The sequence below is a fragment of the Nannospalax galili genome, unplaced genomic scaffold, assembly GCF_000622305.1.
Source record: "Nannospalax galili isolate Female #2095 unplaced genomic scaffold, S.galili_v1.0 scaffold31, whole genome shotgun sequence".
In the NCBI taxonomy this organism is placed as follows: Eukaryota; Metazoa; Chordata; class Mammalia; order Rodentia; family Spalacidae; genus Nannospalax; species Nannospalax galili.
This window is the reverse complement of record NW_008332149.1, coordinates 4,848,267-4,873,086: the sequence shown is the minus strand read 5'-3', so window position 1 is coordinate 4,873,086 and position 24,820 is coordinate 4,848,267. Positions and strand designations below refer to the sequence as shown.

General features: G+C 41.8%; 2 protein-coding genes and 2 non-coding genes across 5 annotated transcripts in view; 1 reads left to right on the top strand and 3 right to left on the bottom strand.

The window, feature by feature from the left end:
* Nanos1 (nanos C2HC-type zinc finger 1) overlaps positions 1-3,266 on the top strand; it is a 3,688-nt gene extending 422 nt beyond the window's left edge. Inside the window, exon 2 of the mRNA XM_029560712.1 lies at positions 17-3,266. Within this exon, the coding sequence (XP_029416572.1) occupies positions 17-347 (331 nt within the window). The 3' untranslated portion in view covers positions 348-3,266. The remainder of the gene's footprint in view (positions 1-16) is intronic.
* Positions 3,267-4,633: 1,367 nt separating this feature from the next.
* Eif3a (eukaryotic translation initiation factor 3 subunit A) overlaps positions 4,634-24,820 on the bottom strand; it is a 33,288-nt gene continuing 13,101 nt past the window's right edge. The window contains exons 7-23 of one of the 2 annotated variants that reach the window (XM_029560756.1): positions 23,247-23,418; positions 21,640-21,744; positions 21,175-21,273; positions 19,676-19,792; positions 19,246-19,431; positions 18,336-18,683; positions 17,888-17,992; positions 17,475-17,588; positions 16,323-16,445; positions 14,835-14,988; positions 13,989-14,173; positions 12,795-12,883; positions 10,681-10,994; positions 10,183-10,620; positions 7,826-8,027; positions 6,859-7,052; positions 4,634-5,801 (exon numbers count right to left, since the gene is read on the bottom strand). In XM_029560756.1, the coding sequence (XP_029416616.1) occupies positions 5,584-5,801; positions 6,859-7,052; positions 7,826-8,027; positions 10,183-10,620; positions 10,681-10,994; positions 12,795-12,883; positions 13,989-14,173; positions 14,835-14,988; positions 16,323-16,445; positions 17,475-17,588; positions 17,888-17,992; positions 18,336-18,683; positions 19,246-19,431; positions 19,676-19,792; positions 21,175-21,273; positions 21,640-21,744; positions 23,247-23,418 (3,163 nt within the window). In that variant the 3' untranslated portion in view covers positions 4,634-5,583. Of the gene's footprint in view, positions 5,802-6,858; positions 7,053-7,825; positions 8,028-10,182; positions 10,995-12,794; positions 12,884-13,988; positions 14,174-14,834; positions 14,989-16,322; positions 16,446-17,474; positions 17,589-17,887; positions 17,993-18,335; positions 18,684-19,245; positions 19,432-19,675; positions 19,793-21,174; positions 21,274-21,639; positions 21,745-23,246; positions 23,419-24,820 lie in introns of both variants that reach the window. The other variant, XM_008827319.3, reaches the window with a different exon arrangement.
* Positions 20,102-20,228, bottom strand: LOC115069329. Its single transcript, XR_003848600.1, has one exon. It is a non-coding gene; the product is annotated as a small nucleolar RNA SNORA19 (small nucleolar RNA).
* On the bottom strand, positions 21,402-21,530 carry LOC115069330. Its single transcript, XR_003848601.1, has one exon. It is a non-coding gene; the product is annotated as a small nucleolar RNA SNORA19 (small nucleolar RNA).

Sequence of the window (24,820 nt, the reverse complement as noted above, 5' to 3'; positions counted from 1 at the left end):
CCGCCGTGCTGCTGAGCTGCGCGCCCGCCGCCGAGGTGACGCCGCGAGAGGAGCGGGGCCCCGCGTGGGCGGCCGAGCCGCGGCTGCAGGCGACCTCGGCTCGGCTCAAGCCCGAGCTGCAGGTGTGCGTGTTCTGCCGGAACAACAAGGAGGCGGTGGCGCTCTACACCACGCACATCCTCAAGGGCCCCGACGGCCGGGTGCTGTGCCCGGTCCTGCGGCGCTACACGTGCCCCCTGTGCGGCGCCAGCGGCGACAACGCGCACACCATCAAGTACTGCCCGCTCTCCAAAGTGCCGCCGCCGCGCAGCGCCAGGGACAGCCTAGCGGGCAAGAAGCTGCGCTGAGGGCCCGGCCCCCGACGGCTGCCAGGGTCCGGGCCGCCCCTTCCCCCGGCTGTGGGGAGGCCTGGAGATCAGCCTGGGGGTAGTCGTGGTTTTGCAGAAGCCGGGGAGGCGGAGCACTTTCCCGCGGAGCGGCTGAGTCTCAACGCTGCAACCTTAATTTTTGTCTCTGGTTTCTAGTTTGCGCACATCCGCATCGGCGAGGGTCGTGCGTGTGTTCCACTAGCTGGAGTGTGGCGGCTGAGAGGCGCTGTTTGTTTACTGTGTACGTCGACCTATTTTAGGTGCGCGTCAGCACGAAACGGTCTCTAACCTTGGATGTTTCGTTTTATGAATGGAGGCACTTTACCAGGTCTAGAATATTTTTAATAGCTTCTGAACTGAACTTAAAAGTGGCGATTTTACGGACTGTCGACAAAGTGACTTTTATTGTTTGATGCAATTGACATTTTTAGTTGTCCTTTCTAATTACAGGTAAAGCAAGCCTCTGGTAGCCTCAGCGTTAGAAGTGGAGGTTTAGTACACTTTGGGGTTTTAATTTGGGAGGGTGTTCTCTCCTTGTGGCTTGTTTCTGTACTAGCTGGAGGTAAAGGCACATTTTGTAGTAGGTAGGATACAGTTACAGTTCCTCATCCTTTTACGTACCAGATATTCTACCGAACTAGCAAGTAGCCTTTCTCACCATTAAAATTGTGCCAAGTCATAATTATATCGTGTATACACTTGGAAATGGTGCTGTTTAAGAGACTTATGTATTTATGCAGTTAACAGTATATGAATTCATTAATCTCTCCTGTAACCCCGCTTTGGCATTTTCTTCCATGCACCCCGTGTTCCAGTTCTTTACAAATGTTTGACGCTCCTCAAAAAGAAAATCAAGAGCAGTGTTAGCTCCCTGGATGTTCAATTTCAGGGTTCCTAAATAGAAAATGGGAAGCTAACAATACAACATAATAACCCAAGTTCAGGAAGGTTCCACTCTGTGCTGTCTGGCTCCAGGCATGTAGAAGGTACGCCAGAATAAACCACTGAAAGGCAGTAACTTTTGGGTTCAACACACTCTCCCTGGTGTTGCCCCTCTTACTGGGAGACCCTGTCTGCTTCCAGAACCTCACCAGCAAGATGAAACCTGACCTTCAGGCCAAAGTTCCTGCCGCACACCTTCTGGTATTTGTTGTAAAAAAATCCTTCACAATGTTCCACTTACTGCATATAGCTACCTACCTGCAAGACCACAGAGACAAAGATGCAAGTGAATTAAGATGAACTCCTCAGAAACACAAATAACACTATCTGAAAGTACCAGCAAGAGATTTGGTCTAAGTACATAAAGCTTCCAGTAGGCGGATTTAGCTGAGGTATTCGGAATTAGACAGCGTTCATGTTAAACAGCTAACTTCCTCCCCCAAGAAATTTAGGTATAATAGAGGCAGAGGGTAAAACTCCTGGGTAACTGAGCTCTTTAGTCAAAGGAAGGTCCACCCTACAGGGGGGTATGGGGTTGGTGGGAAGACACATTGCAGATTTGACTGAGCCTAAACTTAAGTAGCTTAATAAAACCATGTGTGGTTCCTTGTTAGTGGTGAGGTTTTCAAGTCAACATGAATTCCATTCTCTTCCCATCGGTGTACCTCCGCAGAGGGGTGACCCATCCGTGCATTCTCCAGGCCAAAAAGCAAGATCAATTCATTCAGCTGCTTTGAATTTTTACCGTCAAATTTGGCACTTTCCAAGGCATAGGTGTGTGACTATCCACTCAGGATACCAAAGGCTAACTATGTATTTGAATTAATGCAAAGCATGGCGTGTCTGAAGCCATGGTACTGGTGGCTCTGGAAAATGCCGTCACATTTACTGGGTAGCCTTTACATTAACACAAAGTACTCTAGGGTTGAGGAGAAGCTCCTGAACATGAGCTCTATCCCCAGCACCCACACTAAAATCTGGGTGTGGTGTGCCTACAGCCCTGGAGAGTTCAGAGGCCAGCTTAGCCACATTGGTGAGCCCTTTCTTGAAAACCACTAGGGGCAATAGCAGGTAGTCTCTGAGATTGGGGCTAGCCTGGTCTACATAGCAAGCTCCGTATCAGCTGGGGCTATAGAGACCGTCTCAAAAGCAAAACCTAGGCAGGCTGCTCTTGAAGGAGCATGTGACACCTGAGGCTGACCAATGATTTCTACATGCTTCACACTCTGTGCCCCCAAAGAAGCACCTGTGGTCTCTGCACTGGGAAGCCAGAGACAGGAAGATCCTTGGGATCCCTGGGGTTCACTGATCAGCAGAGCAGGTCTAGCTCCAGGTTTGGTGAATTTCCAGTTCATTGAGATCATCTCAAAAGAGTGTAACTGAGGACACCTACCAAGTTCTCCACACGTGCACACAGTCTTCTGTACCACACATTCTCTACCCTATGCCAAATCTGATTTCCTGCTAAGTGGGTAAACTGTTGGTTTACAACGTGAACAGAGTGTATTGCTAGTTTTCTATTTGTTAATCTAATCTTGGAATTCAATGTTAAATTTTAAGTTTTGCAAACTGTTTATGACAAAGTTTGGAGCTGTGGTATGTAGCTCAGAGAGCACTTGCCTAGCATGTAGTACACCAAGAAAAACTTATTCCCAAAGTTTAATACAAAATTGTAAAATAGTGTGACAATACCAAGTCCTTTGTTTATATTTGTACATATATATTATACACACACCCCTGGCCTAAGCCCCAAAAGTGTACGAGTCCTGTAAAAGCTTTACCAAGGGCAGAGGCACAGGTTGCATCATGTATTAGCCTTTTTTCTGTTCTAACTTGTTATTTCTTGTGGCTTTTTACTTTTTTGTACTTTATTTTTCCTACAAAGTCCTTTTTTGGAAACTGGATAGCTTTGATTATTACATTCATTAGCTATAATTAAACCAAAACTATGCATTTCAAGACTGTATTACAAATGTGTATGCTTCAAGGGAGTGTTCCTAATTTGTAGTGTAAGCCACTTGATGAGAATATCCCTCCAGTGTCTCATGTCAGTCATAAGATTCTATCACTTAGCCGAAATGTCTTTGCAAAAAGCACAGATTTGAAGTGTGCATATTTTTGTATTTCAGTCTGCGTACCCAAGGCTGATCTCAAATTAACCTTTCTGCCTCACCCTAAAAAGTGCTGGGATTACTGGCCATGTGACACTTGACACCTACACATAGGTGCTGACCTCCTGGTAGGTACTCTAAGTGTGGTATAGACTCCTAAAGAGTCCGTGTCTGCACCTTCAAGCACAGCTGTAAGAACAGCATGGCTCTACTGGTTTAACACTGTTTTGGAAGCCACTGGGAACATGCGGATCACGTGGTACATCACTGTTTAGGTCTTTCAGCTTTCCTTTAACCTGTTAATGCTAAGGGAAGAGGGAGGGAAACCCAACAGCTAGATCACAAAACAGACACCCCTGCTCTCACCCTGTTCTCTGGGCTTGCTCTCAGTACAAAGGAAATGCAGAGAACTCGTGCTACAAAATGGGCTAAGATGCAAGGGTGGGTTTGCAGAATAACCTTGAAACCTGTTACACAGGCATCTGTAATACATGTAAACATGATTGAATGGTGTCACATGGAGGGCCTCTGCTTTCTAGTAAACACATAGCAAGTTAGTGCCCCAAATACAACTACTATCTTTAAGTTCACTTGTTATGAGTGAATAAACCCTTTCCCCACTGAAGATTTCCATGTGTAGTACCAGATAAAAAGCATCTTTGGCCGGGTGTGGTGGCCTTTAATCCCAGCACTCGAGAGACAGAGGCAGGCAGATCTCTGTGAGTTCAAGGCCAGCCTGGTCTACATAGTTCCAGGACAGCTGGGGCTACAGGGAGACCCTGTCTCAAAAAGACCGAAGGGAAAAAAAAAAAAAAGCATCTTTGTAACTGAAGCACTTGGTAAGAGGAAAGACATCAACTCCCTCCTCTTCTGGCCTCACAGCTGTACCAATAGGAAATTTTTACCACTACATAACAAAAACAATTGATAATGCCTACACACCCACTGTAAATTCATGAACAGTCCGTGAAACCCTATTTTTTTCTAACTCCAGATGAAACCCAAGACGTGACTCACCTCAGAAGACATTTCAAGGAAACTAAGGTGTTTCCATTAATGACAGGCACTTCAGAAGTAGTCTAACCCCATTCTCCTTTTATGTTGAGGACATTTTCTGTTTTTTAAAATCAGTGAACAGTGGCCATTTCAATGGCACTGATAAAAAACTCAACATACTGAATATGCCACCATTAACAAACCAACACTAAAACGAATTCTGTAAGTACTTTATTTATCACTGAAGAAAAAAAACACAGCAGCAAGTTCTGTGTTGGCTTCAATAAGACCAAATAGTTACTCTTTAACATAGCTACCACACTCCAAAATTGAAGTCAACACAGTCATTACTACAAAGTACTCGTTGAAAGAGTCTATCCTGAAGAAAGAAAATTAGGAAAAAAGAATTCCTCCAAACCACACATTTATAAATATTTTCATATTTAAAATGCTTGAAAGGCATGAATTTTCCATTAATGGGAAAGAAGTTTACTACTGGCAACAGAAAAAACTCAGTGACAGTTTATCAGATGCTAGGACTCCAAAGCTGTGCTGTTTGGGATCTCCCTTGAGCAGTCTCACCATTACAGTAGGAACTGTATACTCACCTTCTCTCATGTAAAGTCTACAGAAATCCCACTGCAGCCAATGTCTGTAATGTTTACTGCACTTACCGGAAAACTTAAAACAGTAAATACCTCAGAATACCTAACAAGGTATGTCCCCCAACTGCTAATGATAGGAAGTTTGTTTCAGAGCCACTGGCTTAAAGGGTCTTCAAAGGTTTTAACAGAACCTTACCTTATTCCAAATTAATATCTGATATTTCAAAATCAAAAGAAAAAAGATCAGTTGTATACCAAGATACAGGTATTAACACCCAAAGTGTTCACATTTTTATTTTTTAGTTTTTCTTTCTTGTAAACAAATGATTGATGAAATAATGTAACACCTTAAATTCCAGAAAATGGCATGGTTTTCCAACCTCGTGTGGATATGGTGCATGATCAATCTATCATATAGGATTAATACAAGTTCATGCTTTTTGTGTTATGGTGAGACAACATTAAAGAATCCAATTTAGATTGGTTGAAGCACAAGTATAATAATCCTTGAATTCAATCAAACCTATGCAAGACACAAGTTCGACTCCACCATCTTGGGACTTAACGCCGCACAGTGGTCCACCCATCTTCATCGGTCTCATTCTTAGTACGACGAAGTGGTTCCCTATCTTTCTCAGCCCTCCAGGAAGCCTTCTCTCTCTCACCCTCTCGCTCTCTCTCTCGATCTCTTGAAAGAGCTGGAGGAGGAACACGCCGAGGTGGGTCTCGCTCTTCTGTCCGGTCCTCTTTCCTATCATCAGCACGTCTCCAAGAGCTTGCTAGAAAGTTTCAAATGAAACAATATGTGTGAGCTCCCGCTATTCTATTGGTTTAAACACAGCTGAGGCCAAAGAAATGTCTCTGCCTCAAATTACTCAGAAAACTCACAATACAGAACCATAGTAAATGATTAATAAGTTCCAAACATTTTAATTGTTTTGTGTCATTTCTGACAAAATCTTTTTTTGTTGGTTTTTTTTTTTTTTTTTTTTTTTTTGGTGTTTTTGAGACAGGGTCTCCCTGTAGCCCCAGCTGTCCTGGAACTCACTATGTAGACCAGGCTGGCCTTGAACTCACAGAGATCTACCACACCCAGCCTAACAAAATCTTTAAGATAGAGTAAGAATTTCTAAATCTAACTGAAAATTTGCAAATAAGCAGAAATCTGTGGCCAGGGAAACATCTTAAGAGTTAATAAACCTAACACAGGATGATGAAAATCTGGCTGAATAAAAATTGAGTAGGATTTTTGGCACCTGTTTAAGAATTTTAACAAATGAGCCATAAAATACGAAATTTTAAGTTACAGCTATTAATACTCTCATAATGCTGTTGTACAGGGACATTACTAAAAGCACGTGAGGAAAGTACTATAAACATTGGGCATTTTACCTCTATCAGAAGTACATTAAAATTTTTGTGTGTGTGTGTGGGTGGAGGTCAGAGGACAACTTGAGGAAGTCAATTCTTTTGCCACAATGTGGGTTCCAGGTCTCAAACTCAAGACATCAATCAGGCTTGGCAGCAAGAGACTTTGCCTGAGCCATCCCATCAGGCCTTCCAAGAATTTTCCAGGATGTCTGCACTCTGCTAACCCACCAAGACTTCACAGAATTGGCCGCTCTTCACTTTATTAGTCAATGCTGCTTATCCTAATCTAGTCTACTGCTGTACTCGACTTTAGAGATGCACTCACCTCACAACCTGACCACCAAGTATGTGAGAACAGAGTTCTAAATTGAATAAACTGCCTCATTTTCAGTGTTCACACAAATCTCAAAGACAATTACACAAAGCCCAACCCTGAAATAAACATTCCCTCCAAGGTGTCTCTACCTTCTTCTCGCTCTGATCTGAGGGGAGGTCCTCTGCGGTCTCTGTCATCTCTTAAATCCCGTCTTTCTCTGAGATCTCTCAGATCCCGTCGATCATCTCTCTCCCGCCGACGGTCATCCCTCTCATCACGGCGACTTGAATCTCTCCAGCTTGAAGATTCCTCAGCTGGGCCTCTTCTCCAGCCACCTTCATCCCTGTAGCCATTTAAAGTGACACATTCTTGCTCTTGGGACTACATGAGTAGTTGTGATGTATCACACCCAAGTCAATGCTCAAAAGTTTATCAATCTAAGAACAAAACTGTCAGTGTCAATCTGGTACCTCAGGCACTGAGAGGACACAGGACAGCTAGATCTGCGCTGCTACACACAAGTGCAGAAACGCATACAATAGTCACACGTGGTTGCTTATTAAATCATAGCAGTACAAATCACATTCCAAGTGCACATGCAACTGTTGGCCGCCATGCTAGAGTAGAGAGCAGAGACAGAACTTCCCCTTCAAGCACATCAGAGCAAACAGTGCTGCATAGATTTGCTAGTGGCAAGGCCGTTCTGGCAGAGGGAACTAGAACTTTTACCACTAATAAAAGCCAGGTAGGTTGTGACTGTCTTTAAACTCTTAGCACTCAACCAAAGCATAAGAATTGAGTTCTCAAAAACAAAGTGAAGGGGCTTCTGGTAATTTAATAATAAAGCTGACTGCCCTTAAGAAGCAGACGAAAGATACCTGGACTGGTTCTATTACCAGTTAGTTATGCAAACTATAGGCAGAGAAAAGTTTTAGCCCCCACTTTCTAACTTTAAGAGGAAATGTTCAATTAGATGATGAGAAAATTTTTTTAGTCTTCTCTAAGTGTGCCTAAGCAATAAACAGGATAGGGAGGGTTTTAGAGTATTATTCTTCAAAAATAATTTGGAATAATCAGCCAAGTGTTTAAGAGAAGCCCATCACTACAGTTTCCCACCTGGGTCTCCTGAAACGATCCTCCCGATCCCCATCTCTCTCTCGGTCCCTGTCTCGCTCAGGATCCTTGTCATTCTCCTCTCGATCTTGACCATCTCTCTCCCTCTCTTTGTCTCTGTCCCATTCACGGTCTTCTGATGGTCTTGATTCTCGAGGTGGACCCCAGCTCTCTTCTCTAGCCTTTTCCTTCTCTCTCCATCCACCTGTTTTTTAAAGAGAAGCCATTATTTTTTACATTGGAGAAAATGGGTGAGAGAGTGGGGGGGTGGCCTGGGGACTGAATGAACACAAGGCCTTTTGCACACAAAGCAGGTGTTCTGAGCTCATCCCCAGCTCTTATGAAGAAATCTTAACATTGCCATTAATTCAACATCATCCTAAACACAAATTTAAGACACTCCTAACCTCATTTTAAAAAAGCAACAAACTAAAGCCCATGTCCATCAACACACTGCCTGCATTAACAGTTTTTCTGAGTTACGTGTCTATAGGAAACAACAATAAAATGGAGGTACCACTGAATTTCTCCTGCTATATGCAAGAATTTCAGGTATGACATCTGTTCCAACTATAAACAGACTTCTCAGTTAAACAGAAAGCTTCAAAAGTCCTGGAAACAAGCATCCCAATTATGAGCTTACATCTTGCAACATGTCATCACCCAGAAATTCTTTCCCATTCTTGATCTCTGCTGTGCCACTTCCACTACCATCTAGTTATGAAACAAGGATAAATGCTTTGATCCTGCCTGGTGTTTCATGCGTAGCTCTAATGTCTGACCCTAACACATGAAGCACCAAGAGGCCTAATGAAGCAAAGAATCCACTGTAGGGGTATTTATAATCACCATAGTCCCTAATTTTGACACAGACTTAAATCCTGTTTAAACTGTTTAATCCTATCCATAATTCCATCAATTGATATTGACAGATTCATTAACACTTGTGGCACTTTTGCAGTAGCTCAGAGCAGTAAAAAAAAAGTCTTCTGACACACAATTCCAGCACCAGGTGGCAGCACCTGGCCTCCCAGCTGCAGCTTTCTTACTATAAAAAGTATCCTTTTTTGGGTCAACTTAATTTTTTACTGTTTTTCACATGTTTTCACTGGTGACTTCAGTGTCCAAACAACCCCAAAATGAAGTATGGTCCAGCACCCTCAAGCACAAGATAGCTGTGATGTGCCTTAAGGCATCTTTTGGACAAATGTTTGAGTTATACACACTGCTGGCCATGGATTCATTATGCTGAATCAGTACCATACTGTTTTAAATAGAAACACAGAAAGCTCAAAGGAACTTAACTTTGTTATTTCCTCTAGATTCCTCAGTATTCATGGCAACTTTATGAAACAACCACAATTTGTGAGAACCTATCATACTGTCAAACCTGCTTAAATGAGTCATGGAAGTCATTTGTCCAGGGTCACAGAGCCAAACAGTAGAATATGTCACGGCTAGAAAAGACAAAGGTTTGCCACAGAAATCACAACTAGTAAAAACAAAGGTGTTCAGGGGCTGGAGAGGTGGTTCAGCGGTTAAGAACACTGGCTGTTCTTGCAGAAGACCCAAGTTCAAATCCCAGCACCCACATGGCAGCTAACAACTGTCTGTAACTCCAGTTCCAAGGGATCCAACAGCCTCTTCTGTCCTCCTAGGGCATTGCATGACACAGGTGCACTTACCTACACTCAGGCAATACACACATACACATAAAATAAAAATAAATTTTTAAGAAAAAAAAAAAGGTGTTCAATTAGATCTGAACTCAGAACAGATTACTCTGGTTACTCCAACAAGAACTAAGAGTGGGAAAAATGGCAGAGACCAGGCAGGAAGCAAGAGCCAGAGTTCGAAAGAGGGCAACCCAGACTTATGACAAGCAGAGGTTGGGCAGATTTAAGGACCATTAAAATGCAGAAATGAACTAAGTCTTAATGCAAAGGATAAAGAGAAAGCAGAGACTCTATAACTGCTAACATACACAGGTGAGAAAGTGGTCCACAGAGAAGCACAAGCTATGTCATAGGAGAGAAGAGGTAAAGGGACAAGTTTTATGAAAGGCAAGTCAGTATCACTCATCCAGGAGAAAGGTGAGCAAGCCTAGAATTGACTAGATACACAAAATTGAGCTCCTGGGTATGATCCCACCGTGGGCAGGAGGGTGGACAAATACTTGATGACAGTACATTTTCATCCAAAACTTACTACTTAGGCATTTAAGGACAAAGACCCACTTAGAGAAAGTATTATGATACAGCAAATATCATATTTAACCATTAAAATTTCAGTTTTTACATGTGAACAAATATACCAGGCATAGTCCATAAAGCACCTTATTTTCTGAAATCAGAACTTACCTGGCTTGACAAATGGTCTCCAGGGACCAGGTCTTGCATCATCACCCCGTCTGGGAATGCGATCATCATCCATGTTTCTCCAAGGCCCCCTGTCGTCATCTGCACCACGCCTGGAAATCCTATCATCATCAGCACTCCGCCAAGGTCCTCGGTCATCATCCAACCCTCGCCTGGGACCCCGATCATCATCCATGCCCCGCCTGGGACCCCGGTCCTCATCAGCATTACGCCAGGATGACCGCTCATCATCAGCACCTCCTCGCCTCGGCCCCCGGTCCTCATCCATCCCACGTCTAGGCCCTCTGTCCTCATCTGCTGTTCGCCAGCTTCCTCTGTCATCATCTAGTCCTCGTCTGGGTGGTCTGTCATCATCTAGTCCTCGTCTGGGTGGTCTGTCATCATCTAGTCCTCGTCTGGGTGGTCTGTCATCATCTAGTCCTCGTCTGGGTGGTCTGTCATCATCTAGTCCTCGTCTGGGTGGCCTGTCATCATCCAGTCCTCGTCTGGGTGGTCTGTCATCGTCTGCATGACGCCAGCTCCCCCTGTCTTCATCACCAATTCGCCTGGGAGGCCTGTCATCGTCTGCATTACGCCAAGAAGGACGATCATCATCTGTTCCTCGACGAGAGAAGCGATCTTCATCAGGACCACGTCTAGGGCCTCTGTCATCATCCAGGCCACGTCTAGGAATGCGATCATCATCTGGCCTAAGAGAAGACTCTCTCTCTTCATCATCCCCCAAGCGTCTTGGCCGCTCTTCATCTCTCCTATGAGGCCTGTCCTCATCCCGTGCTTCTCCACGTCTCCACTCCCTGAAGAGCAACAATACCCAAACTTTAAGAGCAGAGACTTCACTGAGAAATAATACTTTATTTTGCTCACTCTTACAGATCATTTAGTCTAACCTCATTAATTTTGGACATTTAAAACTATTTTCTAAACAAAAATACAAAATTCAGTTATCTTCCATTAGGACATAGATCAATAAGCAGACAGTAGACTAAAAACGATTATTTGCACTTTCCTGAGAGAATCTGCAATTTCTTTATCTTTTACAATGAGCTTTCCTATAAACAATTTCTGCATGCAAATTAAAGCCACTTTCCTATCTATCACTAGTAAAAAGGTCAAGGGCTGGGCGCTGGAGAGATGGTTCAGTGGTTAAGAACACTGGTTGTTCTTACAGAAGACCCAGGTTCGAATCCCAGCACCCACATGGCAGCTAAAAACTACCTATAACTCTAGTCCCAGGGGATCCAACCTCCACGGGCATTGCACGACACAGGTGCACTTACCTACATGCAGGCAATACATACGTACACATAAAATTTTTTTAAAAGAGGTTAAGATGCCAGGTGTGGTGGCGTACGTCTTTAATCCCAGCACTTGGGAGGCAGAGGCAGGTGGATCTTTGTGAGTTTGAGGCCAGCCTGGTCTACATAGTGAGTTCCAGACAGCTGGGGCTACAGGGAGACCCTGTCTCAAAAAAAGGTCAAGGGCTGAGCAGGTGGCTCAGTGGTAGAGTGCTTGCTATGTTAGCATTCAACCTTGACTTTTAGCCCCAGAACTACAAAAAAAAAAAAAAAAAAAAAAAAAAAGTATCTATTCTATACCATCCCCCATCCCCCAAAAAGCCAAGCACAGTGGTTCATGCCTTTAATTCAGACACACCTCTGTGATGTGAGACCAGCCTGGCCTATACAGTGAGCTCCTGAGATCCTGTCTCCAAAAAAATAAGAGTACTGCTGGGTATGGTGGCACCCGCCTTTATCCCAGCCCTTGGGAGGCAAAGGCAGGCAGATATCTGTGAGTTCGAGGCTAGCCTGGTCTACATAGCAAGTTCCAGGCCAGCCAGGGCTACAGAGAGACCCTGTCTCAAAAAGACAAAAATAAATAAAAGTGTTAAATCTAATTAGAAAAATGCTATGGAATTGTTTGTTCTTATTCTCTAAACTCAATACTGTTTGGGATAATGGATGTATTTCTCAATAGTTTTACAGGTCAGTCACCAGAGCAATGTTTAAAGAAATTATAAAAAGCTTCATTAGGGATGAAGAGATGGCTCAGTGGTTAAGTGCACTGGCTGCTCTTGCAGAGGACCAGGGTTTGAGTCCTAGCACCCACATGGCAGCTAAAAACCGTCCAAAACCTCAGTTCCAAGGGATCCGATGCCCTCTTCTGGCCTCCTCAGATACTGCACACATGTGATACACTCATATACATGTAAACAAAACAATATACATAAACTAGAAAAAAAATTTAAAGGGAGAGGTGTGGTAACATACACCTTTAATCTCAGCACTCACAGGCAAAGGTAGCCATATCTTTCTGAGTTCCAAGCCACTCAGGCATTAGTCAAACTATCTCATAAACAAACAAGTTCCATTAACATTGAAACCAGGTACGGTGGTGCAAACTTTTAATCCCAATTCCAGCCCCTGGGAAGTAGAGGCAAGATGATCAGGAATTCATCTGTAGTCCCTCCCCACCCCAATTCATTAACTCTTGAATTTGCAGAGAATTCCTCATGGTTCTTTCCAAACACCTTATTATCCTCCCTCCCAAGAGGGAGGTGAAGGAAGGAGGGGAGTGCTGTTCCCAATTCCACTCACTTCTCTGGCAGGCCTCTCCTCCATTCAGAGTCAGCTTCTGGTCCTTTTCTCCACGTGCCTTCTGAATCTCTATCTCCCCATCGAGAGTCCTGCACCCACACAGCAAAGAGGCACCACAGTAACAAGTTATGACTGCAACTACTGAAGCTCCCAAACATATTCTTCTTTAAGAACTGCAAGACCCTAAATATAAAGACTCCACAGTTGCAGGGGAATGCACATCTGCAATTGCACCACACAGGACATAGAGCCAAAAGCATCAGAAGCTCAACCAGCATTGGCTGCATAAGACCCCGTCCTGCCTCAAAAATTAAAAAACAAACTAAGCAGTCAGGCATGGTGGCGCACGCCTTTAGTCCTGGCACTAAAGGCAGAGGCAGGCGGTTCTCTGTGAGTTCAAGGTCAGCCTGATCTACATAGTGAGCTCAGGTCAGTTGGGACTACAGGGAGACCCTGTCTCAAAAAAGACCAAAAAGAAAAAACAAAAAAAACTAAACAAATCTTGTTTAAGGGGCAAAGTGGGCATAACCCAAACAAAATTCAAAGCACTGCCCAAGCAAAAATAGCATGCAGGCAGATGCCATATACATGGTAAGGCAAAAAGTATCTCAGTGACTGGAGCACAGGTGACAGCTGAAATGGTGAGGTCATGCTAAGCATGTTTGCCTACAGCACTCAGTAATGAGTACCAAGCAAAGGAAGCTCAGAAACCCAAAAACAGATGTAAAGATCATACATGCTGCATTAAAGAGACCAGGAAGTTACACACAGGCTAATTAAAACTGAATTATGGCAGTTACATGTGAGGGACAAAAAAGGAGGCATAAACTCAAAGTGCAGTGACTAAGTTACAGATCATCAATAAGAAGTCAAGAGATTAGAGAAAGAAACACAAGTCAGTTTTGGAAACATGTAATATCATCTGATTACAGTACATTCTGATCAGGCTGGGATGGACCTACTTAAGCGAAATAGACACTGCTAGTCCAAACAGGTCTTTGAATGCCAAATAGAGAAGGTCAGGCCAAGACACTATGCAAGAAAATTTGCTGGTGATTCTATAGCTAAGCCAAACCATACACAAATAAGATCTGGGAAGATAGTTTAGTGATAGGGCACTAGATACCAAAGAGCCTGGACTCGTGCCTAGTACTGAAGACCACCACCAATTCCCAGCATGACCTCTATACTTGCCTTCCTGGAAAGTGGGTCATCACCAAGTCTCCTCTCTTCCTCTCTACGCCGTTCTCTTTCTTCAATTTCCAACTCCCTTTGACGTTTCTTCCTTTCTACTTCTTCAAGTTTCTTGACCCGCTCCTGATACTCTCGAAGTTCTTCCTCCCGTTTTGCTCGCTCAGCACGCTCTCTTTCTTCTCGCTCTATGAAATTGTCAGGTTATTAAAAACTTGACTCCTACCCACACCTGTCCCCTAAGCATTAGGGCCACTTCTGTTGAGCTAACCCTAAGATTTTATATCAGGGCCTGCCAGATGGCACAGCAGGTACAAGCACTTGCTTGCCTGGCCATCTGAGTTTGATCCTTAGAACCCAAATAAAGATTTAAAAAAACTACTTCTAAAAGTTGTTCTCTGGCCAGGGTGGCGGTGCACCGCCTTCAATCCCAGTGTAGAGGCAGGAGGACAGAGTTCCAGGCAAGCCAGGGCTACAATAGCAAGACTCTTTAAAATAAAACAAAAAAAACACCAAACACAACCAAAGTTGTCCTCTGACCTCCACACATGTCCCAGGGAACATGCACTCCCCAACTATCATACACATTTTTTCAAAGATATTTAAATAGTTGGCAATGAGCTGCTGGCAGATGATACTCAAGCAAACAAGTATACCACAACAACTTAAGAGTAAGACCAGACTCTCAGCTATACTGGAATTCTAGGTACAGAACCATGCATTCCTCAATACACATTAGTGAGAGAATGCAAAAATCTAAATGGAAACAAGTATCAATTTTTCTAAGTATATGAACACAGGCTGAGGATGCGCAGCACTGCCATGTCAAGTTCTGCTCTACACGACTACCTTTCAGCATCTGCTCTTCCGCCCGCCTCTGCTCTTCCTCCTCCTTTTCCCTATAGTAGGTGATCTTGCGTTCTTCTTTCCGCTGCCTCTTCCGCTCTTCCAAGCGAGTGTGCCTTTCGTCTGCTAATCGCTCTTCAAATTGTTTCAGTTTTTCCTGTGAATTGAATATTTACAAAATAGATATATCAAATTTGTTCAAAAGATACAAACCAGGAATATTAAGTTCCTAAGATCCTGAGAGCCATACAAAGTAACCAAGTACAAAAGCATACTCCCCAATGACTAATGAAGCTTCGTCAGCATATTCAATTTTTAAAAAAATTTTATTATTGATATCTACACCCTGGGTGTAGGAGCTATCAATCAGTGGCACAGTGTTGCCCAAGCTGTCCAGGGCATTAGGTTCAAGTCCCAGTTCCTCTCCCCACCTCAAAAATCGTAACTCATTTTATTTCCATAATAAATCAAATGACCAAGTAACACCAAAAATCTTTGATCTAGTTTTCATTTCTGAATAAACAATAAAATCAAAGTATATGAAACTACGAGTGGACCTGAGCCTGTAGTCCTACCTTTAAGAGGTGAATGAAGAGGAGAGAAAGGTCAATCTGTGAAGCGAGCATGACCCAGTCTTCAAAACAAACTTGTATCAAATGAGACAAACCAACTTTTGCCTTTTGAAACATGCCTTTAGAAAAATAAAAATTATAGCCGGGCATGGTACTGCAGGCCTTTAATTCCAGCACTCGGGAGGCACAGGCAGGGGGATCTCTTTTGAGTTCAAGGCCAGCCTGGTCTACAGAGCAAGTTCCAGGCCAGCTGGGGCTACAGGGAGACCCTGTCTCAAAAAGACCAAAAAAAAAAAAAAAATCTAGTTAAAAATTACAATTTTTTTTTAGTTAAAATCATTTTCTATAATTTTTAAAACTATATGTGTGTGTGTATATGGGAGGGAGTTGTGCACATGAGTGCACAGGCTGCTCTAAGCTGCCTGCTCCAGGTTCTGGGATAGAACTCAAGTCCTCCGGAAGACCCGTATGTGCTCTTAACACTATTCAGGCCCCTCATTAGGAAGATCTGAAATTTAAAAACAAAAAAAAATTTTTTTTTTGGTCTTTTTGAGACAGGGTCACTGTCTTAGTTTGCTTCTGCATTGCTGTGACAAAACACTCTGACCACTACCAACTTGGGGAGGAAACGGTTTATTTGTCACATCTCCTAGGTCACAATTCATCAGGGAGCCCAAGGTAGGAACTCAGAGCAGGAACCTGGAATCAGCTGGAGTGTAAGCTGGCCTACATAGTGAGTTCCAGGACAGCTGGGGCTACAGGGAGACCCTGACCAAAAAAAAAAAAATCTTCCTACTGAAATTTTAAATAATCATTACACTTTAACACAAGACATAACGTGCCGCTGTGTTAAGGGAAAATCCTCAGGGCAAAAACCAAAAGCTCATAAATAAACTTTTCCTTAAGTCAGTGAGCTCACCTCATAAACTGACTGTCGGGCAGCTTTGAGTCGCATCACAAATAAATCTCTGTCTTCCAACATTCTTGACATTCGATTTTTATGTTCCAGAGCCTTTTCTCGTTCGAGCTGCATTGTAGTAATCTGAAGGTATATAGCACAAGGGTAATAATCTCCAAAGCATGTTACCAATTTATTCCAAACAAATGCTAGCACACAATCTTGCTGAATCATCTCTCCAGCTCCCACGAGGCAGGTTTTATTTAGTCTCAAGGCTACCAAATTTTTTTTTTTATCAAGTATAAACATATATGACAAAATGCAGTAAGTAAACGGCACAGTAACCAGGCACAATGCTTAACTGTACTAGAAGTAAAGGCAGAATCATGTCAGGCTTTCTTCTGTCCCTGTATGAAAATACAGAAACCTCAGACTGTCCCAATGTGTTACCTGGGCTACAGTACTTTCTATTTACTTCTATTTAGCTTAAATACTTAAGCCTGAAGAGAACTATCACAAAAATTCCAACTTACTCTTTTAAAAACTAGAAGACCTGACAACACAAGGCCTATGAATCTCCAGAGGCAACCTGGGAGGCTGAGGTGCTACAGGTCCACACAGGTGTGCCGTATGTCTAGCATGTTCATTTTTTTAAACAAGAATCTCAGTATTTATTACATATTGGGGCCCTGTGTGTTTAAACTTTTTTTTATCATATAGGCTATAAAACTAAAGAATCAGCAGTTTCATCACAAAAGACGAGAAAGTAGTATGATTTAATTTAACAGCACGTCCCAAATAGTAAATCTAGAGGCAGAAAGCAGAGTGTCTATCTAGAGCTGAGCAAGAGTGATAGGAAGGAGCTGCGTAACTGATGCAGGTACAGTGTTCCTTTGGAGGCTATGTTCTACAAGGCAGCTGTAATAGTTGCCTGATTCTATAAAACACTAAAAACCATGCCTTATATATATGCTATACAATTCACCCACTTTAAAAAAGTATACATAAGGCTGTATTTTAGTTTCATTTAAAATCCCTGTTGTGAACGTTTCTCTTTCCAAGCTACTAATAAGCAATCATTCAAGCACCATTTCTCGTCAAAGAATGTAAATAAAACTTTTGTCCTTATAGGCAGAGAATTACAGCTAAAACACAATTCAATGAATAGCTTACTCTCTCTTCTTCCTGCTGCTCCCACAGATCCATGTCTTTAATCCTCTGTTCCTCATAAGCACTCTTTATCAAAGGAATTTCCTCCAAACGTTTAGCTCTTTCAAAATAGTCAATCTGAATGACATGAAAACAAAAGTGGTTTTTAAAAGTATGTTTTATGACTCATGTTAAAACTTTATCAATCTTAGGAGTGGTAGTGCACGCCTTTAATGGGGGAGGGAGCAGATCAGCTGGAGCTACAAAGGGACCCTGTCTCAAAGACTTTTTTTTAAAAAAACAAAAAACCTTCATCAATCAGACTGGATGGGAAGATCAAAAGTTTAATAAGGCCATCCTCAGCTACATGGCAGTTTGAGGCCAGCCAGGGTTACTAAGACCTTGTCTCAAACAGCTTCAACGGTCCTTTCACATACCTTCTTTTCTTGATTCTTCAGGCGTTCTTGAAGTTCCTTCTTTTCTTTCTCCAGTTGTTCAACCTGTTTGGCCATGATAAAATCTGGATCCAATTCTTCAAGGTCCTGGATGGTGGCATATATACGGCATTGTTATTACCAATATTTTTAAGATGTTTAACAGTCACCACAGCTCATGCTATGTAGAACCAAATCTTTAGGTATTCACTATAAAATGTAAAATACTGTACAACATCCTTATTTACACCCAAGTGTGCAGAGAAAGATGAATAATCTTAACATCATCATCTCAGTCCTCCACTGTGATAAACTACATCTAGCAACTGAAAACAAATGACTGTAGATTTGAACCACTGAATCAATCTCTTAACAAAATACACAAAATAATCACAATTAACCAACAGGTGTTCAAGGTAAAGATGTTCCTAACGGATAGTGTGCTACATACTTCGATGTCAATATCTTTGAATGCTTTGGCACCCAGCTCTGTCTTCTTGATCTGCTCCAACCGCTCACGAACAGTTTTCTTTTTGATTTGCTCATGCTCCTGCAGGATCCGCTCCTTCTCTCTCTCTTTTGCCTCCTGGCGCAGCCTCTCTTCTTCAGCCTTCCGAACTTTCTGGAGTTCAGCCTCCCTCTGCTCCAGCTCTTCTTTCTCTCGCTGGATATTCAGACTCTCAAGACGTTCCTTTCTTTCCTCAATTGTCTGTCGCCGAGCCAGGATCCGCTGATGCTCTTTTCGTGAATTTTTAAGGTATGCAGTGACTGCCAACTGATGCTGTTCTTCTTTCTCTTGCTTCAAAAATCAGATGTGAGTTTTAAGATTATTAAAAGCAATACCCTGGTAACAATAGTAAAATAACTTCGAAGCATTGGTCTTCTATGAATGTTTGCATTAGTAATGGGAGATGATGTCATCCAAACTATTCATTTCTATTAGCACCAAATACTGTGGCACTACAGTTATTCAGCTCTAACTAGCAATGACATAGCTAAAACACACGGCTCTATGCAAGGCTACTGGATCTTGGCACCAATTCTACCTTAAATGTTAAAGTCACGAAGGAATACCAACACTCAACTATCTGCTTGAAGGATGAGGGTTGTGGCTAGGTCGTGGTATATGCAACCTGTTTCATGTTGCAGTATTTCATTACGCATGTGATATATTCTATACTATGAAAGGTAGTTCTTCAATGGTTTGTCTGATGAAAGCATCTGAACTACCAGTTAATAGAAAACACATAAACAGCCTTTCTCAGAAAACATCCCAAACCATTTTTCAAGGACCTAAATGTCTTATGAAAGACACAGAATTCCCTCAAAACTTGAGCTCATATTCTCCTCAAGATGCATACCAAAATATGTGCTGGCTTGATGACTTCAAGTGCTTTTGCAAGCACTGAGGACATGGCTGTAAGCTGATTTCTTATCTGCTCTGAAGGCATACTCTGCAGATGAGGTCCAATCGGGGCATCTTCTCGAGTAGCATAATTCAAGTCAGATCCAAAACTCAGAGTCCGAGAAGTGTGATCAATACGAACCTATGAAAATTAAACTTGTAGCAGTTAGGCCTGTGTATTAATATGAAGTCATTCTATGAACAGCTTAAAAAAAATGTCAACTGAATTTAGAAAAGAAATTAACAAGCCAAAGTTAACCATGAAAATTACTTGGCAAACATTTTAGAGATACAAAAGCTGAGAAACAAAGAATTGGTTTTCTGTCATTTTAGTCCTCAAAGGCCTTCCACATGTCATCAGTGCCCCGCCCCCTCACAGCACACACCTGCAGGTCGCAGTGCCTGGCTGCATCTACTATGGCCCGTTCCAGTTGGAAAGCATCAACAAAAGGAACCAGAGAAGTCAAACGAGAAAACTCAATGCTCTGATAAATCTGTGCCACCTACACAAAAAAAAACAAAGGGTTAACAACAATGGCTACCACTTAGCACTTTTTATGTATAATCAATCTCATGACAGTTACGGCAAGTACAAATTATGCCCACCGTTCAGAAAAGGGAAAAAACAGAAGGTCAGGCAATTTCCCTGTGTTTTTGGAACTGGAATTTCAAGCCCAAGCTATCAACCCCAAATCAAATGTTGTGAACAGTCCCATTCCTCAGACTTACAACTTTTTAAATTCCTAGTTTCATAAATCTAAAAGACTAAATGGTCACCTATTAGAAGACCTGTTAATATAAGAACTCCTAAATTGTGTGTGAAGGGGACTGGCAGCATTACTATGTGCAGTATTCTGCTAATTAACCTTCAACTATTTATATAGCACATAAGAAATAACACTGCTCACATAGAAGAAAGCAGGTCAATGAAATGTGCAGACACACAGCATGAAGAGCCCGTTTCCAAATGACAAAATCCACTATTATAAACTACAACACACAACCTTAGTCAATAATTTGAACTAATATGATTTGAAAAAAAAAAAACTAACAGCAAGCTGGGTGTGGTGCACTTAGTCCCAGCACTTGGGAGGCAGAGGCAGGTGGATCTCTGTGAGTTCAAGGCCAGCCTGGTCTACATACTGAGTTCCAGGCCAACTGGGGCTACAGGGAGACCCTGTCTCAAAAAGACCAAAAGACAAACAAACAAACAAAAAAAATTAATAAAGGGTATTAGCAGAAAAGGAAAGACTCATTCACTAGTGGAATGCTCTAATAATTATTTGACCAAAGACAAAAAAAAAAAAATTTACCTGAATAATTATACCATAGTACCTTCTAACTAAGAAAAATCATGTGGGTATTAAAAGTATTAAAAGGAGTAAGGTAGCCCTCCATTTACAAGGACAACGCACAAAGCATTCAGGAAGAAAAAAAAACATAAAAAGGGGGAAGCATCTGTAATTGTTTCAAAATAACAAATGGAGTCATTTGGGCAGGAGTAGAAATGGGGTAGCTTTCATAGGCAGTTCTAAATTGAGTTTTTAGTTTTGTGATCAGAATACAGAGTCACGGCACTATAATACTGGGGGTGGGGAAATCCCCAGAATTCACCAGCCAGCTACTCTAGCCAACTGGTACCCTCCAGGTTCAGTGACAGTCTCAAAAAATTACTGAGTTCCAGGCCAGCTGTGGCTACAGGAAACCCTGTCCCAAAAGACAAAAAACAAAAATTTAGATAACAATAGAGCAAACATACCCAACATCCACCTCTGACCTCCACATATATGCGCACACACAAAACACATACACATTTCAAGTAATAATAATACAAAGTCAAGGAAGAAATCTCAGGGCTTCCATAAAGCATTCATTGTATTTTTACCTGCTGCAGAAGGCGTAGTATTGTGTTGTTCTGCAGCTGTGGGACGTACTGTTGCAACTCTGGTTCCTTCTCAGGTTGTTCCCTAACCCAATTCAGTACCTGTAATAAAATCCATTACATTGAGATAAACTGTATTTTCTATATAAGACACTAAAACATCTCAAATTCTTTCAATTTCTTGCTATGCAAAACAGCATACAATATAAAAATATAACTCAAGCTACTGACACTGTCTGAAGGTGACTGACAGCGATGGCTGAATTAGTCATGCTGCTAATTTACCTCCAATGATTTGTTTAGCACATCAGAAATATCTTTTTCTTGATGTAAATAAAAAAAGACAATGAAATGTGCACTCCTGATATACAGGACAGCACTTCTCTTTAGACAAACACAACTCTAACTACATACAACAATGCAGGCCATGTGGTTAAGGTAACAAAATGTGGTGAAGACAAGGCTTACCTTTGTGACTCTCTCACAGAGCTTTAGTGGGTTGAATTCTACTTCCAACCAGTTGTAAAGGTCTTTGACTTCTGGGACAACATACTGTAGTACATTGAATCTTACCTACAGAAAGAAAGCCATAAAGTTTACCTGCTAATGGCGATTTTTTAAAATTCTCAGGCTGAGATTCTAAGCTGACACTAAATTAAAAATCACAGAACTGAAAGCTAGGAAAGTGATTGTAAGATTGTCTAGCCTTGATTCTCTTTAAACTTACCAAGCAAAATCCAAACTGTAACTGTAAGCCAACATATGATATTTGCAAAGACAACTACAATGGACAACACAAAACTTCAGGCAAAGTAAGAGAACTTACAAATTATTCTTATGCAAATTATCACACACTAATTCCCAGGACAGCTCTTTCTTTTCTTTTTCTTTCTTTTTTTTTTTTTTCTTTGTCTTTTTGAGACAGGGTCTCCCTGTAGCCCCAGCTGTCCTGGAACTCACTATGTAGACCAGGCTAGCCTTGAACTCACAGAGATCTGCCTGCCTTTGCCTCTGCCTCCCAAGTGCTGGGATTAAAGGCATGTGCCACCACGAACGGCCTGACAGCTCTATTCTTATTAGGCCCAAACAGGGAAACTCAGTATCTATGAACAGGTTAATGTGTTCATTTAAGCAATGGCCCCCTTTATCTTCCTTCAGACTCCACATACACAGTCAACCAACCATAGTTAGATAACACTCAGACAAAAAAAAAAAAAACCCTGCCATGTGTACAAAATACTTTTTGTCACTATTCCCTAAACAACATAACTACACAATATTTATATTATAGGTATTCTAACTAACCTGAAGATATTTAAAATTTACATGAGGTTATGAATAAACTGCATGCAAATACTACATTTTAGACTAGGAACTAGAGCACCCGTCAGCTCTGATGTCCATGGAGCCAATAGCACACAGACACTAAGGATAACTGTAAAGTGTACTTAACTCATCACAAGTCCCGGTTAAGAAACATTGCTGCCGGGCGTTGTGGTGCATGCCTGTAGTCCCAGCACTTGGGAATCTGGGAGGCAGGCAGGGGCAGGCGGATCTCTGTGAGTTCGAGGCCAGCCTGGTCTACACAGAGTTCCAGGACAACTAGGGCTACAAGGAGACCCTGTCTTAAAAACAACAACAACAAAAAAAAAAAGCCAAAAACAGCTTTAGGGCTGGAGAGATGGCTCAGCGGTTAAGAACACTGGCTGTTCTTGCAGAAGACCCAGGTTTGAATCCTAGCATCCACATGGCAGCTAACAACTATCTATAACTCCAGTCCCAGGGGATCTGACGGGCTCTTCTGTCCTCTGCAGGCATTGCACAACACAGGTGCACTTACCTACAGGCAGGCAATATACGCATACACATAAAATAAAAATGAAATATTAAAAAAAAAAAACAACCATTGCTTTAAACAATTGCCTCAAATCAACAAGCTATCCATTTATACCAGTGGTTAGTTCCATGTTCATGCATCAAAATCTCTTGATAATCAGAATTCCCAGTATCTAATCATGAATTAAGCTTACCACAAAGTTCTTTCCAAAGCTATAAATGCTCAAATTTATACTAACCATATCATTAATAAGGCCAATTCGAGTGGGTGGGGCTTGAAGACCTAGCAGTGTTGCAAGGCGTCGCTGTTTCTCAACTATAATGCCATCCATGTCCAAAAGTCGAGCAATATCGGTTCGCTCGGGAGTAATAGGGATGGAAAGAGTGGCCAAAAGGACTCTAGTAGACATTCTGTGATGAACAAAAAGTTGTACTTGAGTCTGTAAATGTTACTTGATCAGCAGAGGCAGAAGAGCACTTCTCTTTAACCACCTGTATCACATGCCAGGGACAGGATACATGTACCTCATACCATGGTGAAGCTCATTCATACTAACTGCCCCACCACAGCATGGGAGAAGAGGAGAGAACCAATCTCGACATCTAGTATTGCTGTTTATGAAGAAGACTGGCCGAACAGCAAAGCATACTTCCTTACAAAATGATTAAGGCAGCTTTAGAAACCACAAAATTAAACAGTAATGGTTAAAAAGAGAACTCTAAGTGAACACAATTATGGTAGGACAAAAACTAAATTTTCACTTCCCTGAAACACACACAAGAAAATCTGCACTACAGCACAGTAAGAAGGTGGGGGTTCTGTACCCAAGAGTAAAATCTCAGCTTCACTGTCTCTAAGCCTATGACCTTAGGAAAGATAAAGAACTGAGTATTAAATAACATACACAGGGGTAAATAACCTGATGCTAACTACTATCACAGTATTCGTGTGAGGAAAAACACTTAGTTGGTTTCATATATTGCTATAAAACATTTATAAACAAATTAAAACACAAATTCTACTGAAAACCACTCAGTTCAGGTAAACAACAGGAAGATGGAGTGTGAACTCCCTGGGTTATGCAAGGGACTGGGTTAAATTCGTAGCTTGACCCAAAAAAAAAAAAAAGACAACTAAAAGAAACAAACTAAACGTGATTGTTAGAATTTTTGCAGTTTTAATACAGGGGTCTGCAGGTCTTTTAATGGTCTACAAGTTGTTGAGTTACACATTCTATAAATTTGTGTGTACACACGCCTAGCTCCCAAATATAGGTACTGCCCATTTTATGATTCAAGCTACAATTGTTTGACTTTACCATGGTGCAAAATAAATACAGTAGAAATCCTAACTTTAAATTTTTATCTCTTTCCAAACCAGTGGTATGAGTCCTGAAAGAACAGGCAGCAAGCCATCCCAGCTCCCAGTCAGTTCTCCAATCAAAGGGTAAACAACTGACACCCTACAGTGTACTACATTGTTGCTATTTGGTAGGTCAGGTATAAATATGCATTTTTTACTTGTATTTTCAACTTATAATGGGTTTACCAGGATATAACCCTATTACAAGTCAAGGAGTATTTTATATTACAGTTAGTATTTTACAATCATGGAGGAATAAAACTTGATGGAACTAATCACCTTCTCAATCATCTAATTCACTCTACCAATACCATGGATAGAAGGTTCACATGTTAACACTAACTCTGTGAATGCACAATTCTTTCAATTGGGTTTCTGGTAGCATTATTCAAGAAAAAGATGGCTCGAGAAAACTCTCCAAGCCAGGCGTGGTGGTGCCCACCTTTAATC